This window comes from Balearica regulorum, chromosome 3, assembly GCF_011004875.1.
Source record: "Balearica regulorum gibbericeps isolate bBalReg1 chromosome 3, bBalReg1.pri, whole genome shotgun sequence".
Classification (NCBI taxonomy): Eukaryota; Metazoa; Chordata; class Aves; order Gruiformes; family Gruidae; genus Balearica; species Balearica regulorum.
The window spans coordinates 91227184-91242084 of NC_046186.1; the positions used below are offsets into that span (position 1 = coordinate 91227184).

Genomic DNA, 14901 nt, shown 5'->3' on the forward strand with positions numbered 1-14901 from the left:
TGGGAAATGAAGTGGAAAGAGCAACTATAAAAGTAAATATGGGGGGGAGGGGAAAGTAATATAGGATCAAATAGTGTTCTGGATGGCTTTTTGACTCAAGTCAATTCACTTTTCCTGGTTGCCTCTCTTTTCTGTGAGTCGAACACTTAGCAATTATTTCTCCTCTGGGAGATGTTAACGATGATTGCTCCAGGATAGCTTACTATGTTACGTGATAGCTTACTATGATATGTCACGTACAAAAGTTGTGGTTCATCAAATGCTTTCCTAGTACCAAAAAGATTTTTGCAGGATATATTATAAACTAGCAGTTAAGCTGCAGGCTTATTGTTGTCATAAAAATATAGGAAACCTTCACCTGAACTTGAACCTTGTATATAGAAAATGATGTTGAGAAAATAGAGACTTGATGTTGGGAAACAGATACAATGGAAGCAGTGGGACAAAAATCCCACTTAAGATGGAGAACAGTAGATTTGTGGAGAGCACTGTATGTTATGGTGCCTCCAAACACTGGAGACTGGACATGGTGTCTGTCCTGCAAGGTCCCTTACAGCCATGTAGTTCTGTGTTTCTGAAATCCACGGAGTTGGTCATCTTAGACCATTGATTCTCTAAGCCCTTTAAAAAGCAAGCAAATAAGGAAGATTATGTTTCTCCTCTTTAATTCCTCCTCTTCAGCTGCATTTCACTTTAATTCTAATAAAAATGCCTTTATTATGATACAGAATATCATGTTATTTCCCAAAATACTTCTATAGTGTCAGTGGTACACCTAGTAAAGATTGTGTTGGTAATCTCGAGTCCTGTTAATTTTGCATATGATTGCTTTGCATTTAAATCGAGAAAAGAATGCAGATCTGTCAAAATTTATCTGTCAAAATTCATATAAAGACAACTAAGCACCACTTTTTTTTCCCCCTTTAAGATCACTTTGAAGTATCTACTTAAGTATATTCATGTGTTTTTCTATGGTTACTGCATTTTGGTATTTTGGCTAAAGAAGTCTTTTTTCTAAATTTGATTTGGTCTCTTTTTTTGCTAAACTGTAAAGAGAGAGGCATTTTTTGCAAAGCAGCAAGAAATTGGAGAAGCTGGTATTTCCAAATTTCTCTAAAGCAGGCTCTTTCTGACTAGATGCACAAGCAATGCTGTTCTCTTCAGCAGTTATTTTTGAGTATCAATTTTACCAAAGGAGACTTCTGATGATCTCAGCATCTATAATTTAAGAACAAAATTTTAAAGAGCTGTTATTTTAAAGAGAGACAGATACTGAGGTTGCTTACCTGACTGAAGGCAACATATAGCCAAAATGTCCAGAAGAGAAGCTGGCTAAGAAGCCATGTCTGCCCATGGTTGTTCATTCCTCCTCACTGTTCCTCAGGCATAACTGCTCAGAGGAGCTGGACTACTCGCTAAAATGTTCACTGAAAGAATTTCAAAAATACTGTCTTCTCATCCCCTCATTTTGTTGGGGTGTTTTAAATTTGGGTCAGTTCCAGGTTGCAGTTTTTGGGGGGTCTGTTCCTCTGCTCACTTGTCAGTTGTTTGCGGAATGATGCTTTGTGCTTCTCTTGCAAAGTACTTTGAAAGGTGTTGCAGAAAAGATCCATACTTGTTACAGCTCAGTTGAGAAGGATGCCTGAATTAGAGTTGTTCTGGTATTGTGAAGTGACATTTGGTGTATTTATTATAATACTTTGTCAAGAAAAACAAAATATACCACCTATAGCAGACAATAGAAGCATATTTTGATAGATTTTTTAAAAAATAAAACTAAATAACATTAATGGTGAACACTGTTAAAGACTTTATTGAAAATTATAAGGCCTGTCCATTTTTCAGTGTGATCAAAACACATATGTGTTCAAATGTGTTTCAAATGCTGCTTCGTTCTGATAAATAACAAGTACATCTGATAAACAGATGTTAGTTAATCAGCATCTTTAGTGGGATAAATTTCTGCGGAAATAGTTTATTTAATACTGTGTTTCAGTAATGTGTTTTACAGGAAACCTTTGTTTTGGTTTGAGCAACACCCTTCTCTCTGCTGTCAGACTTGGTAGAATACAAAAAAAGCCAAGTGATAGGTGGCAGCTGGAAAAGGTCAGAAATTGTCGACATTGTATCATGGTAAAGATTCTGACTGCAAATCATTAAGTTTTACTTCACTTGATTCATACAAGGGCATACACTGATCATGTACTTAACTTTGAGAATATACATGAAGTTTTTAGGAGTTGGGATTAGATCACTGAGTTTTTCATGATGGGAAATATAAAGGCATCAAAGTTTTTGAACTAGAAATCAGAGGAGCAAAATGTGTTGATAGCTCTTAATGCATAACCTAATGTATCGATACTACTGTATGCAATATGATCATACTGTATGTAGTCTGGAGGTGATGACAGTAGTAATATGCCAGTTGAAGTTACTCATTCAACTGTATAAACATCCCTGTTGGACCTCAGATTTAACAAAACATTTCCTATGGAGGTAAATTTCAGGTATTTTCATTTTTTGACAGCTGTATGAAATGAACTTCCCTATTTATATTCTTTAGGCAGGAAAAATGATACAAGTAAAATTATATGCTTCATACTGGTTCATACTTTTTCTCTTAGAGCACTTTTAAAACCTTTTTTCTTTAGAATAGTCTTAAAAATACCATCTCATAAAATAAAATAACTGTCTGGAATTCCTTGAAGCTCATGGTTTGGCTTCTGAAGTTTTTAAACAAATAGACTGTCAGAAATCAGTGTGGATTCATTTCCAGGATTAATGCTTCATTCGCAATAGATTCTTTGCAAGATCAATACCCTGAAATATCAGAAGATTAAAGATGTATCGGATACCAAAAACACCAAACATTGTTTTAATTACTCAAATAGAAGAAAGCTGGATAATTTTTACTTGCCTATGAAGAATGTTCTGCTTAAGCCAAAACAAATTCTTTACCAGTTCTTTTAGAATGTCTGGAAGTATTTAAGTTTCTCTCCTCTGCTTATGAGACAATGCCTGTTAGTGAGCCAGTGCTACATAGGATAATACTCTTCATTTGTAACAACCTGTCATTCAACTGGTCAGTGAGCTAATTAAGTGTGTTTGTTAATTGTTTCAGTAATATGTTATATTAACTTTGAGGTTTTTTACTCTGTTTGTTGTGCCTATAGGAATAAAAAAAAAGCAACAATCCAAGGCCTGTGCCTGTTGAACAGTTTACAGAAAGTTAAACAGTGTATCCATTCACTTCTGCTATTGTGGTATGTGAAATGCAGTCTTTTGAGCTGAATCCCAGAGTCATTAGCTATTAACTCAGGCAAAGCACCTATCGATTTCAATCATAGTTAATCATGTGACACTCCTTTATTTATGCCCATATTGTGGTTTTAACTAACAGCTTGTGACAGGGATTTGTAGATGGGTCACACAGGAGTGGGAGTCCCAGGAAACATTGTGGTTCCTCGGCCAGAATCCTCTGTGACTGCCCGTAGACTAATTGCCAGACTGGGCTATCTACCGCACTTTGCAGGGAGCTGAATAAATTCCTTCTACTGCTACAGCAGAGGGATTTTGAGCATATAATCCTTCCTTTTCCCTGGCATTGGAAAACACATGAAACCCTGGTGGTAGTGCACAACTCAAGCACTGTTAGCGCTCCAAGACCGTGGAGATGGGGCAGGAGGCTGGAGCCTGGACAGAGGAACAAAGAGGTGATGTGGCTTTGGGTGGCCTTTGTGCACCAGCACAGGGTCAGCCAGAATTTCCGTCTACCAGGGGGAATATTCAGTACTTCCTTCAGTTATATAAAATATTGGCATAGAAGCCCAGGCACGCATGGGGAAAAATATGTGGATTCGAAACAATACTTTCAGTGTCTGTGAGTGCTTTACCCAGGAAGAACTTTGTTTTATAGCAGTACCATGTGTGCCTCATACTGCTGCTACTGCTGAGCCTCTTTCAGCACAGTTGAGCTCTTTTATACCAATCCTTCATGACTACTTTGCCTTCTGAACCAGTAAGAATTATCTCCAAATCATAAGCTTGTGACAGATGTATCATTCATGAAAATCTGTTCTCTGTCTATAAGGAGTTTTCCAGAAGCCCTCAGGAATACAGGCTAGATTAGTTTAAAATGTGTGTGGATGATGGATAGAAAAGTGTAAGCCTAAGCTTAGGGAATGGCATCATCTTCATGCATAGTGCAAGCTCTGTCCTTGTGTTTAGCTTCCCTGCTTATTTTAGGCTCATACTTATGTGCTGGAGTTGTGTTGAATGGTGAGACAAACTAAAAATAGTTATGGATTCCCCCAAGTGACTTTTCCAGTCACTTGTGACTCAGAGACTAGAACAGACTGTCTGAAGAACTAATGAATTCTTCTCAGTAGTAGGAAGTGGATAACACTTTTGAGGTGGATAGAAATTACCTAAAAATTTTTGAGACCTGTAGAAACAGAGCTTCAGTTCATTGATGCTTAGGGTTTGTGAAAGGAAGGAGCATCTTAAGTAATTGTAGCTGGCTAGGAAACAGTTTGTGCAGTGCCATGAGTGTTGAAAGTATCTGAAGCACTATTAGATGTACCAGAGAAATCAGGGTTTATTAGCCATAGAAGAGCTCTCTGTTTCTGCTTGGCTTAGGACTTTGCAGAGCAGTCATTTTTTCTGATGCGTAGCTCCAAAATTACACAGATCTTACACCACTAGGAGCCCCATGTGGCAGTTGCTTTTCCTCGCTGGCCAGTTTCTACAATGATCTGGAAGTTAACCAAATTATCATTGATTCTTCAAGCTTTAATTCACCATAGAGGCAGTGGGAGCAGCAGCTTTAATCATTGCCAGTTTTTACTGACAGGACTACAAACCACAGTTGCCAGATGACTCAGACTTTGGCATCCTTATTTTTGCTCATGGTTTTTATATGGAAATTTGAAAAAGTTATGACCACAGAGATCATGATTTTCAGTAGAGAGCAAATGCTGTAGCACCACACCTAAACTAAAAGTGGGCTTTAGTCCATCCTCCTCCTCCTTTCTCTCTTTTTTTTTTTTCTTCTTTGCTCTATATGCTTTTAATTTACTACTGTTAAATGACACCTTTTCTATTCTGGGGAAAAAGAAAAAAACCAGCCAGTTCATGATGGCATGTTGGCTCTCATGTCAGTGGAGTCTTGTCTTGACACATACAAGCTGCTGGGATGTGTCCTTGAGGCTTGTGACCTTACAGAGGAACACTGGGTGTTAGGTAATGTGCCTTGCTGCCCAAATGCTCCGTTTCTGAGATCATAAGGGGAGGTGCAGCACCAGCCTTGATTCCTCCCACTTCTTCTCAGAGAGATGAGAGTTGTAAAACTGAGGCACAAGCCGGGGGAGAAGTCAAGTACAAATTAATTTAGCTGACAGTATACGACTTCAATAAGTGGTTTCTCTTTCTTTGAAGAAGCAGTCCCAGCTCTAGGAAAGGAATGGAGCAGCTGTAATTATAAAGTAAAACTGCTGAATAGCTGCGGTTGTAAAGTAAAATGGTCCTTCCTAGAGCATGCTCACCTGGGATGTGGGTTGAGAAACCAGCATTGTGTAAAGATGTAACATGGATTCTCTAAGGCTTTAAGGCAGCCACTTGCAGGAGACGTTATGAGTACTCTCCAGTTGAAAGATTTTTGAGCTTGTGGGAACTGCAGCAAGATCTGTATATCATCTAGCTAGAGGCAGTTGGAAGAGCTAGTTCCAGTTTTGAAAACAGCTGAGCTGCCACAGTGGAGGGAGCTCTGCAGAATTTCCTGTTTGTGCATCTTGATAGCCCTTGTGAAGTGCCAGGCCAAGAGTTGCTTCTGGAAACAGAGCAGACTGACTGATCAGAAATGGTCAATCTCGTACTAATCCTGCCAGTGCCCAAGCCAGGGGAGCACAAGACAGCCTGAAAGATGCGAGTTCCCATAGTGTAAGCCTGGGCCTGCGTCTGAAAGATGAGACTTGCTTTGATACTTTACTGTTTTAACACAGCCAAATACCATTCACGCCAGGACTGTTTCTCACCCCTTGGAATATGGGGAAACTTGTCACAAGACCCTCTGCAGGTGGTTAGTGTGAAAATAGACTCCTAAAGTTACACGATAACTGAGCAGTCTTTTAACCTATTTGGCCACTCTGTTCTTTACGTTGTTCACGTGTCATCCTAAAATGTGGCTCAAAGCACAAGTGGTGCTACCCCATGTTGGGGTGATGGACAGAGGTGAACCATAACTTCACTAAGTCACCCTGGTGCCAAAAGCTCTGTTTCATGAGAGAAGCTGGGACAGAGGATGCTCCTGGCTGCTCCCATCCTTACTTGGCAGATGTCTAAGCTTCACAAGCAGCAAGTGCAGAGCTGCTGCAGGTTGCACATTGCAGTCTGGTGTTTAAACAGTGAAATGCTGGTGCTCCTTTTAGTTGCTGAGGTATTTCAGGAGGCGCCCAGGGAGTATCTGTGAAAAACGAGCAGAGAAGATGGCTGGGAGGATGCCTTGCCAGTCCTCACCATGCAAAGAGGGGACCCTCTGATGAGTCAGAGCCCTGATGTTGTGGGTTAGCCTGCTATCCTGTTAGCAGTCACACTGTGAAGCTCCAGAGAGTAACTCTGTACTTTGAAAACATCATTATTTCAGGGATGTCAGTATGATTAAGAGCACACTGGAAAAATTTTGGGAAGGTGGGAGGAAGCCATCAGTGCGTGTACATTCAGCATGCATCCCCTGCTGTGGAGTGACTGTGTTACCAGCTGAAGTGAAAGCAACCACAAGGCCACAGCCTGTGCCATGGGATGAGCCAGCTATCTTGAGCTGAAAGCTAAGTGGCAGTGAGCATTTGGGTCAGAAGTTTATATGCTGTCAGGAAGGGAGTTAGATGAGGGAAGGTCTGTTCACTCTGTACTGAGGATTCACAGTTCAGCACATTTGGATTGTTTGCTGCAGTGCCTATTTATATCAGCATTTGCTTTGAAAGTGTTACTAAGCACAGAAGTTGTGCACGTGTCTTGTCCTTTGTGCACTTCCATTTTACACCTGATTGATGGATTTAGAAGTATTTTTGTCTGTATCTCAGAAATACATTTAAGCTTTCTCTACCATGCAAAACAGAAGACAATTGCAAAAGTCAAGGACATAACTAAGTATTTTGTAAGATTCTGAAAATTAGTATTCTTTATTAATAAAAAGCATATTAAGAGTATTCTTGGTCAGGAAAAAGGAATATTGACTTCAGAAATTACCGCACTATTAATTTCAATATTTGCAGGAGGAAAGACTCTTGTTTGGAATAACACAGACATCATTAACTTCAGGTTCAGTCATCTTATCCGTGTTACCTTCTTTAGTATCTGGGCAGCAGAATCTGTCATTATAATTCGGCAATTTTCAGTAAGTGGTCATGAACGTTAAACATAAGTTGGCAGGAAGTTGAGGCTTTTTAATAGGGAATAACATTATAGAAATCCATCATACTTTTTGTCTCTGAGAGTAATTAGAAAGATGTTTGAGATAATTTATACAGCTTTTGAAAAAGTGGACAAGCACATTTTTATGAGGAAAATGTAGGGAATAGATGCCAATGGCAAGTTACTACCTTGGAAATATACTCACTCATTCCTATGGCATACTGTTCTGTTTCTTTCTCCTTCTTTTCAAGTTAACAGAGGGGAAGATAATAATGTCACCTAATTTGCTTATGCCTGTGTACGAGAGCCATTGCAATGCATGGGTACTATTTAAGTTCAGCCAAGACCTCCAGTGAATCGTCAGTGTCTCAGCAAGAGGTTGACCCAAGACGACTGAAAAAGAACATTGTACTAGAAGTGAGCATCCTATAGTATCATTAACCGGAGTATTCTTTACCTGACTATTCCAGTGTGGCAAAGCACTTCCTGGCCTTTCCAAGCAAGAAGACTGCTGTGGAACCGTGGGTACTTCCTGGGGTTTTAACAAATGCCAGAAATGTCCCAAGAAGCCATGTAAGTGCTATTTTGTTCCTATTCTCTGCATCAGTTTATGGCTTTTTTTTTTTCCTCTCAAGTAGTATTTTTCCTTTTTTTTAAAAAACAAACAAAAAAAGGAACCTAGTAGAAAGAATGTGCTGTGGTTTGATTAGGGACAGGTTGCAGAAACTGGAATTCTCCTGCATGCCAGCAGAGTTACAATATGCAGGCACTCATTTTAGCCAGCAAAGTTAACGTCGTTGGGGTTTTTTCCCCTTCCTCCTCCTTTAAGTCAGTGATGCACTGTTGCATTTTCTCACTACAGGAAGGATAATGACATTGAATCATCTTGCTGCTTCCAGCTGGATTTATTTTTTTAAAAGTTTGCACAGAAATGTTAAATTATAGAGGCGCCAGTTACTGCTTGGAGAGAATGCAGTGACCTCTTGGGACTGCAGATGAACTTTCAAGTTTGAAGCCAAAGTTCTCCAGGCTCTAAATTGTCAGTTACATTTTTTTCCTCTGTTTTTGAAATATCTTCCTCAACATTAGGCAATGACAAAGACTTTCTTTGCTGTTTTGTTATGATTTGACATTGTATTGTAATGAGAAAGAAATTTCAAATTATTTATATGATAGGTGAAGCTAGTCTCGTAAACTTTTTGTGAATGATATTATTGTTGCACAGGAATAGTAATACTTCTCTGTCATAGAATCATAGAGTCACAGAATGGTTTGGGTTGGAAGGGACCTTAAAGATCATCTAGTTCCAGCTCCCCTGCTGTGGGCAGGGACACCCTCCACTAGACCAGGTTGCCCAAAGCCTCATCATGTCATACTTTCGTCACTAAATGAAAGATGAGGAAAAAACAAAGTAATCTCTGTTTTGCAGATGGAGTGGACCTTCATTTAGTGGGCCAAAAATAGTGCAAGGAGTTGCATTCATTCTTATCTAGGTCTTCTAGGCCCTTGTTATTCGTACAGATAGCAACACTGGAAACATGTTCAGTGTTTGATTTTTTTTTTTTTTCCAGGCATATTTTTGTCCACAAGTCTTAATACGGACATAAATACAATTCCAGCAGAAAATCTACTATTACTCCTACTTCTCTGACTCCTCCTTCCACAGGAGAGTCTGATACAAATTTACACTGACTCAGTCTGATCTGCTAGTTTATGAAGCATTTAAATTTTGTGGTTTGGAGTATGTTTATCTTCTGATTTGCTTCCAAAAGAGAGTCTTCTTGGGGTCTTTGAGGTTCATAGTTAATAAAAAACTCGAGTATCTAAATTTTTATTCCTGTAGCATGTAAATACAGTTTCTAACAGAGACATGCATTCTGTATTGGTGTATGAATTGTGAAATGTGTCCTGATTTTGTAGCTTTCTTTAAAGAAGTAGCAATTTATTTATAGCTTTCTCCAAAGACATAGCAATTTAACTACAACTGAAAGTTCTGTTCATCAGAAGCCTGTGGGCGTGTGGAATGTTGCTTAGTGGAAATAGGTATGCCATGAGAAAATCACAAAAGCCTGAAATGTGCTTTAACTAAAAACTGGTTGGAACTGCTAATACAGATTTTTGGTGCCTGGTTCAAAGGGAAGCCCATGTGCTAGTTCTTCCTAGCTCAGATAAAACACTGGTCTCCTCAGCCTGGAATCCACAACAGACAGCGTTGATCAGGCAGCTGCTTAATGCCAACATGCTCATCATGATGTTAAGAGCAAGCAAACAGGTAAACACTGGGACAAACCATGTCCAAAATCCTGGTCCCCCGATGCTTACTGGGTGGGTATAGAGAAGTGCCTGAACTCACCCTAAAACCTCTCCTGAAGGGAAGTCCACTAGCCTTTTTTCAAAGCACTGAGTAAAAATATTTTTTTGTGAAATGTTAATGAGATGAGCACTGTCCTTTATAATAAAAACTTAATGGCTGGCACACTTGCTCAAGATGGGGCAATTCAGAGTTCCTTTATCTGCCAGAAGAATTTCTAATCTACATTTTATACCTATGAGGATATGCCCTAACCCGTAAAATGTAGAAACAATTCTTGGAACAGAACTAGGAACCCAGTCTCTTTCCCAGTGTCCTTAATTACTCATGATATGAGTCATGCTCACTCCTGCTTTCTGGCTCAATCTGGAATTGTTTTTTTGAATGTAACTGTACGATTTCAAGAGGAGACAGAGAATGTTGCCACTTGGAATAATCCTTTCCTTGTGATTAAAGCATTCCTGGAAAGTAAGGATTTGTGTCTTCTAGACATAATGGGATACATTTCTCATCTTTCTAGGTGGGAGCTCTCACCGTACAGTTGTATTTTAAGAAGGGAGGAGGAGATGGGTGCACTGTCTGTTTTCTCCAGATTAAAATACAGTGTAATCTACCACTACATTATATCCAGAGTATGATTTGGTAGGTGTATTCTTCAAATAATCACTGAATCTGTCAGGAAGCTTTGGTAGAGGTATATGTAATTTAGTCCAGATTTGATTTAGGAATGAGGTAAGCATGATGCTATTCAATCATGCCATGACTTAGGGCAATTCTGCATGAGTGCAAATGGTGACTTTTCAGATTTCCAAGTACTTAAGGTGATAAATTTGGAGTGTTGCAGGAGTTTAAGTGGTCTTACAGCATCTTGGAATTTTCTAGGTGTTCAATTTGCACTTAGGCCCAGATCCAAAACAAGTTGTGTGCCTAAGTGTCCTTCAGGCATAGGTGTCAAATTAAGCCTCATGTCAGTATCAAAGTGTTATGTTTCTGTAGAGCAAACAATTTCCGAAGATAAATTGATAAGATTTAATGAAACTGTGTAGTCTGCTTAAGGATTTATATTTCATCAAGTATTTTGATTTTTTTTACAACAATGAGAATATTTCAGTGGTAAAAAAAAGTATGCGTATATTTTTTATATATGCATATAAGATATTGGATGGAAAAACTTGGGAGTCAAGTAAGTTATTTGTGAGATATCAGTTAAGTGGTATCCATGGTAGTGTCTCAGCAGGCAAAGTTAGTCCCACATCATTTTTACTTGTTCTGATACTTCACTATATTGGTATTATCCTTTTTATTGTAGACGTTTTGGAAGCAAACAGACTTCTTTTGCTTTTATGGTTTTATGCTTCATAAACTTCATTTAAGTTTGACCTGTTTTTATACTAATATGTAATCAGGTTGCATTTAATGTGATCTTCTGCAAAACCCACTTCAGCAAAATATTTAAGCATATACTTCAGTCTCATTAGCAGGCATTTTTCTTCTCTCTTCAGTCAGCTACTTAAGGATGTACTTAAGTTTGCATGTGTCTTGTTTCCATGGACTTAAATAGGGCTTTGTCACTTTGTAAAGATGTACTTGCATATTTTGGGTAATAGCCACTGCTCAGTCAGGGCTTCTGTCTTGTTGCAAAGTCAAGTGCCTTGGCCTGAGACAGCTCCCATGTCTGTAAGTTTATGGGTTATTCAGTATTACTGAAAAATAAAACAAGAAATCTTGGAACGGATCTCCATTTTTGAGGGCTTCTGCAGAAGACAACTTTTAAGACAAAGTGCATTTCTCTGTTACATGGGGAATGTTCTGATTGTTCAGGCTTCTTGCTAACAGTTAATAATTACAAGCAGGTTGTCTAAGTGAGTAAAGGGTAAGTAATGTAGGACTTCATCCAGCTCCCACATGGGTCACTAGCCGTCACTGAACAAGCTCCTTACTCTACTGCGGCCTGCTTATGTTGCCGCTCTTTGTAGAAGGAAGAAAACAGCTGCTAGTAAGCCGCTGTTTCCTGTTCTATGTGGGAGTAGGAGGATAAGGATGGAGGGAGAGGTTAAAATCTCTGACCTCACTCCGCCACTGCACTTTCTAGAGCAGCTGAGTCACCCTGGAAGGGAAAATGCATTGCAGCACTGGAAAAGGCCTGGCATAGCTTATGGGCTGGTCTCCATCTACAGCTGGAAGAGCTCTGCTCTTCCTGTTTTCCTCTGCCAGGCTCTACTGCAGGGTACCATTCCTACCCACAAAAAGTTAGAGAGACTCTCTTGGTTTTAGTGTGAGTTGAATCAGGTCTGCAATGGGAAACACAGATAAGTTGGGACATAATCAGTGCAATTATGAATCTGACTCTGCCAACATGAGCAGTAGGAGTTTTACTGACATTTTGGGGGACCAGGAATAGGCTAATGCATTGCATTGCATTTTGAAAAATCTCTCCTTAAATTTCAACTGGTTTTAATATTAACATTGTGAAAAGATTAGATCTGCCTTGAAAATAAATGTGTACCTGGTAAGAGGTGAAATTTTCAAATTTTAATTTGTGTTAAAATGGTTGTAGTAAATGTAAAGATGGCAAAGTATGTGTTCAAAACTGGAAGAACATTGTTGCTGTATTTTGACCTGTACTATTTTTATGTTTAACCATTTTATCACTTTAAGCAATCTCTAAGGAGAATCTTAATGTTCTAATTAAGCAATTATTTTAAATAATTCACAGCAATTTGAAATAAATCTCTGATTTATAACTCTCTCTTGAGTTGCACTCAAGATCATCACTTAATTTTTTCCCAAACAATAGGAAAAGCTTTAGAACTAACGAAAATATTTTTTTTTCCCCCCACCCTTATAGTCAACTAGTTACCACTTTTAAAATAAGCTGCAGGGATAAATGTGCAATTCAGGCATTATATGCGAAGTGAAGCCAATTGAAAACATTATCTCACTCAGTTGTTCTGTCTTATTTGACAGTTTATATTCAGTAAAGATAGAAAGCAATGTGTTTGGGTGTTTTGGGTTTTTTTTGGCCTGCAGAACATTTAGAACACTTTTAAAGGAAAACAAAAGATCTGACTAAATGTAAGGTACCTCTGTTGTAGCATTCGCATTATGAAAAACTCTCTTGACTCTTATTAAAGGCACTTGCGTGATCATAGTGCCAAAATTTTAGTCTTACATGTTTAATAAAGTCCTGGGCTTTGCCAAGAGGTTAGCTTTTAGTGCATAGCCATACAAAGAAGTTACTGCTCTCATTTATGATGTTATAACAGTTTAAGAATCAATAAACAGTTTTCTGGAGTCTCAAAGGCAACCTTAAGTGGAGGAAAGAAACAATAAATAGAAATAAAAATCTAGTTAACTGAATACTTTTCTATTTTGGCAAAATTGAATTCAGTCTGTATTTTTGCAGTGTTGTTATGCCCTTGACAGTTTACACTGATCAGCCAATAAGTCACACAGTCTTTTAAAATTCAGCAGCTTTACTCTGTAGATCACAAATGTGCCTTTTTCTTTTTTTTGCCTTCTTTTAAACGTTCGTTGGCTTCTACTTCCTATGTATTTCAAATATTTTTTAATTTATTGTGGCACGAGAAATGGCACCCAACAATTTTACTTAACAATGAAAATACTTCTGCTTTCTAAAGCTGCTTTCAGTTTTAAAACCATTGAGTTTCCATCTTGAAACTTAACTTTATCTTTTCCAACATCACATTTGTAGCTGGTTTGGGAACGTAATTATTTGAGTATTTGAGAACAGCTAGGATGAAAGATAATGTCCTGATTTCAAAGATTTCTCTTTTGGAAAAAATATGAATTTGACTGGCTAACTTAAATGGTATAGATGTGGAAAAAGATGGAATTGAGGTTACCTCTACAGTCTTTAATTTTAATTTCTTGACCTTTTATGTTTAATGATTTTTTTTTTTTTTTAGTTACATAATAATTTGGCTGTCAGGCTCTCTAAATAAGCATATAAATTAGCAGTATGTAACTGACATAATTTTTTTCTTCAGCTTACCATGGATACGGTCCTATGATGGAATGCCCACAAGGCTACAAGAGGATCAATGCTACATTTTGTCAAGGTACGATATTGCCCACAACTGATTGTACTTATTTTGAGTACCAGTTTTCTATGACAAATTCTTTGATATTTATGACTTAGATTAATGGATCCCGTCCATTGATTTGTATTTGGGAAAAACCGTTGAGGCTACCTTTAACTCTCTCTAAATATTGGCAGCTCCACAGAGTGGGGGTTTTTTGCTCCAGGGAAAAAACTTTTAAAACTTTTACATATAGTCTCATTTTCTTTGATGTATGAAGATAACTTTCTAAGGATTCATTTACTCATTTTTCAGAGGAAACACATTGTTCTGACAATTCTTTTGCTAAACGGTGAACCTGCAGACATACTCAGTTAAGTCAGATGAAACTAGCAATAGAGAATAATTTCTATAACCATGAAAGAATAGAGTAATTAGAGAACAGTTCTTTTTGATTTAAGAGATTAGACACAACAGCACTGAGAACAGCCAGATAATGTCACTGGCAAGTAGAAATGAAAAACCATGCATACCTGACTGCCACATAAAGCAGTGCCCCACGTACTTCAAGAATGTGCATAGTGCAGGTGAGGATGTATAGAATTAGATACTGCATAAGTTGTGTTACTCCAAGATTATGTACTATATCTTCTGACTGTAAGCATAGAAGTCATCAGAGCATACAGGGTTGTGGGATCTACATGATCATGCAGCTCCACAGAAAGACTTGGGGCATTTAGATTCTCCTGGCCTACAGTGTCTCTATCTGACAAAGCTGAACGGATGACCATAGACATATGCTCATTTTTTCTGCGTATCTTGGAGCATTGAACAGAGGTGCCAGATGAGGATGTAGGAAAAAGCTTAATCACTTATCCATCTTGTCTGGTACAGCTCAAATAAACAAGAGAAAGGAGCTCTGAGATGATGTGAGCAATCCTGCAGTGGTGCTCTGGACAGAGATTTGGGAAGGAAGGGAAGAATGAGTTCAAGTGAGGCTGATACTGACCTGTGGTCAGGTTTGTTAGTCATTGTTGACACTCCAAGGGTAAAAGAGTTCCCAACAAATAGTAGTGGTGGTGGAGAGAAGGAGAAAATGAAAGAGTACTTGGTGTTAAAGGATATATGTAGGCACTTTGG

General features: G+C 38.4%; 1 protein-coding gene across 8 annotated transcripts in view; it reads left to right on the plus strand.

The window, feature by feature from the left end:
* LTBP1 (latent transforming growth factor beta binding protein 1) overlaps positions 1 to 14901 on the plus strand; it is a 204593-nt gene that overhangs the window by 101811 nt on the left and 87881 nt on the right. For all 8 annotated transcript variants that reach the window (XM_075748916.1, XM_075748918.1, XM_075748917.1 and 5 more), the window contains 2 exons: positions 7878 to 7980; positions 13729 to 13800. In XM_075748916.1, the coding sequence (XP_075605031.1) occupies positions 7878 to 7980; positions 13729 to 13800 (175 nt within the window). The remainder of the gene's footprint in view (positions 1 to 7877; positions 7981 to 13728; positions 13801 to 14901) is intronic.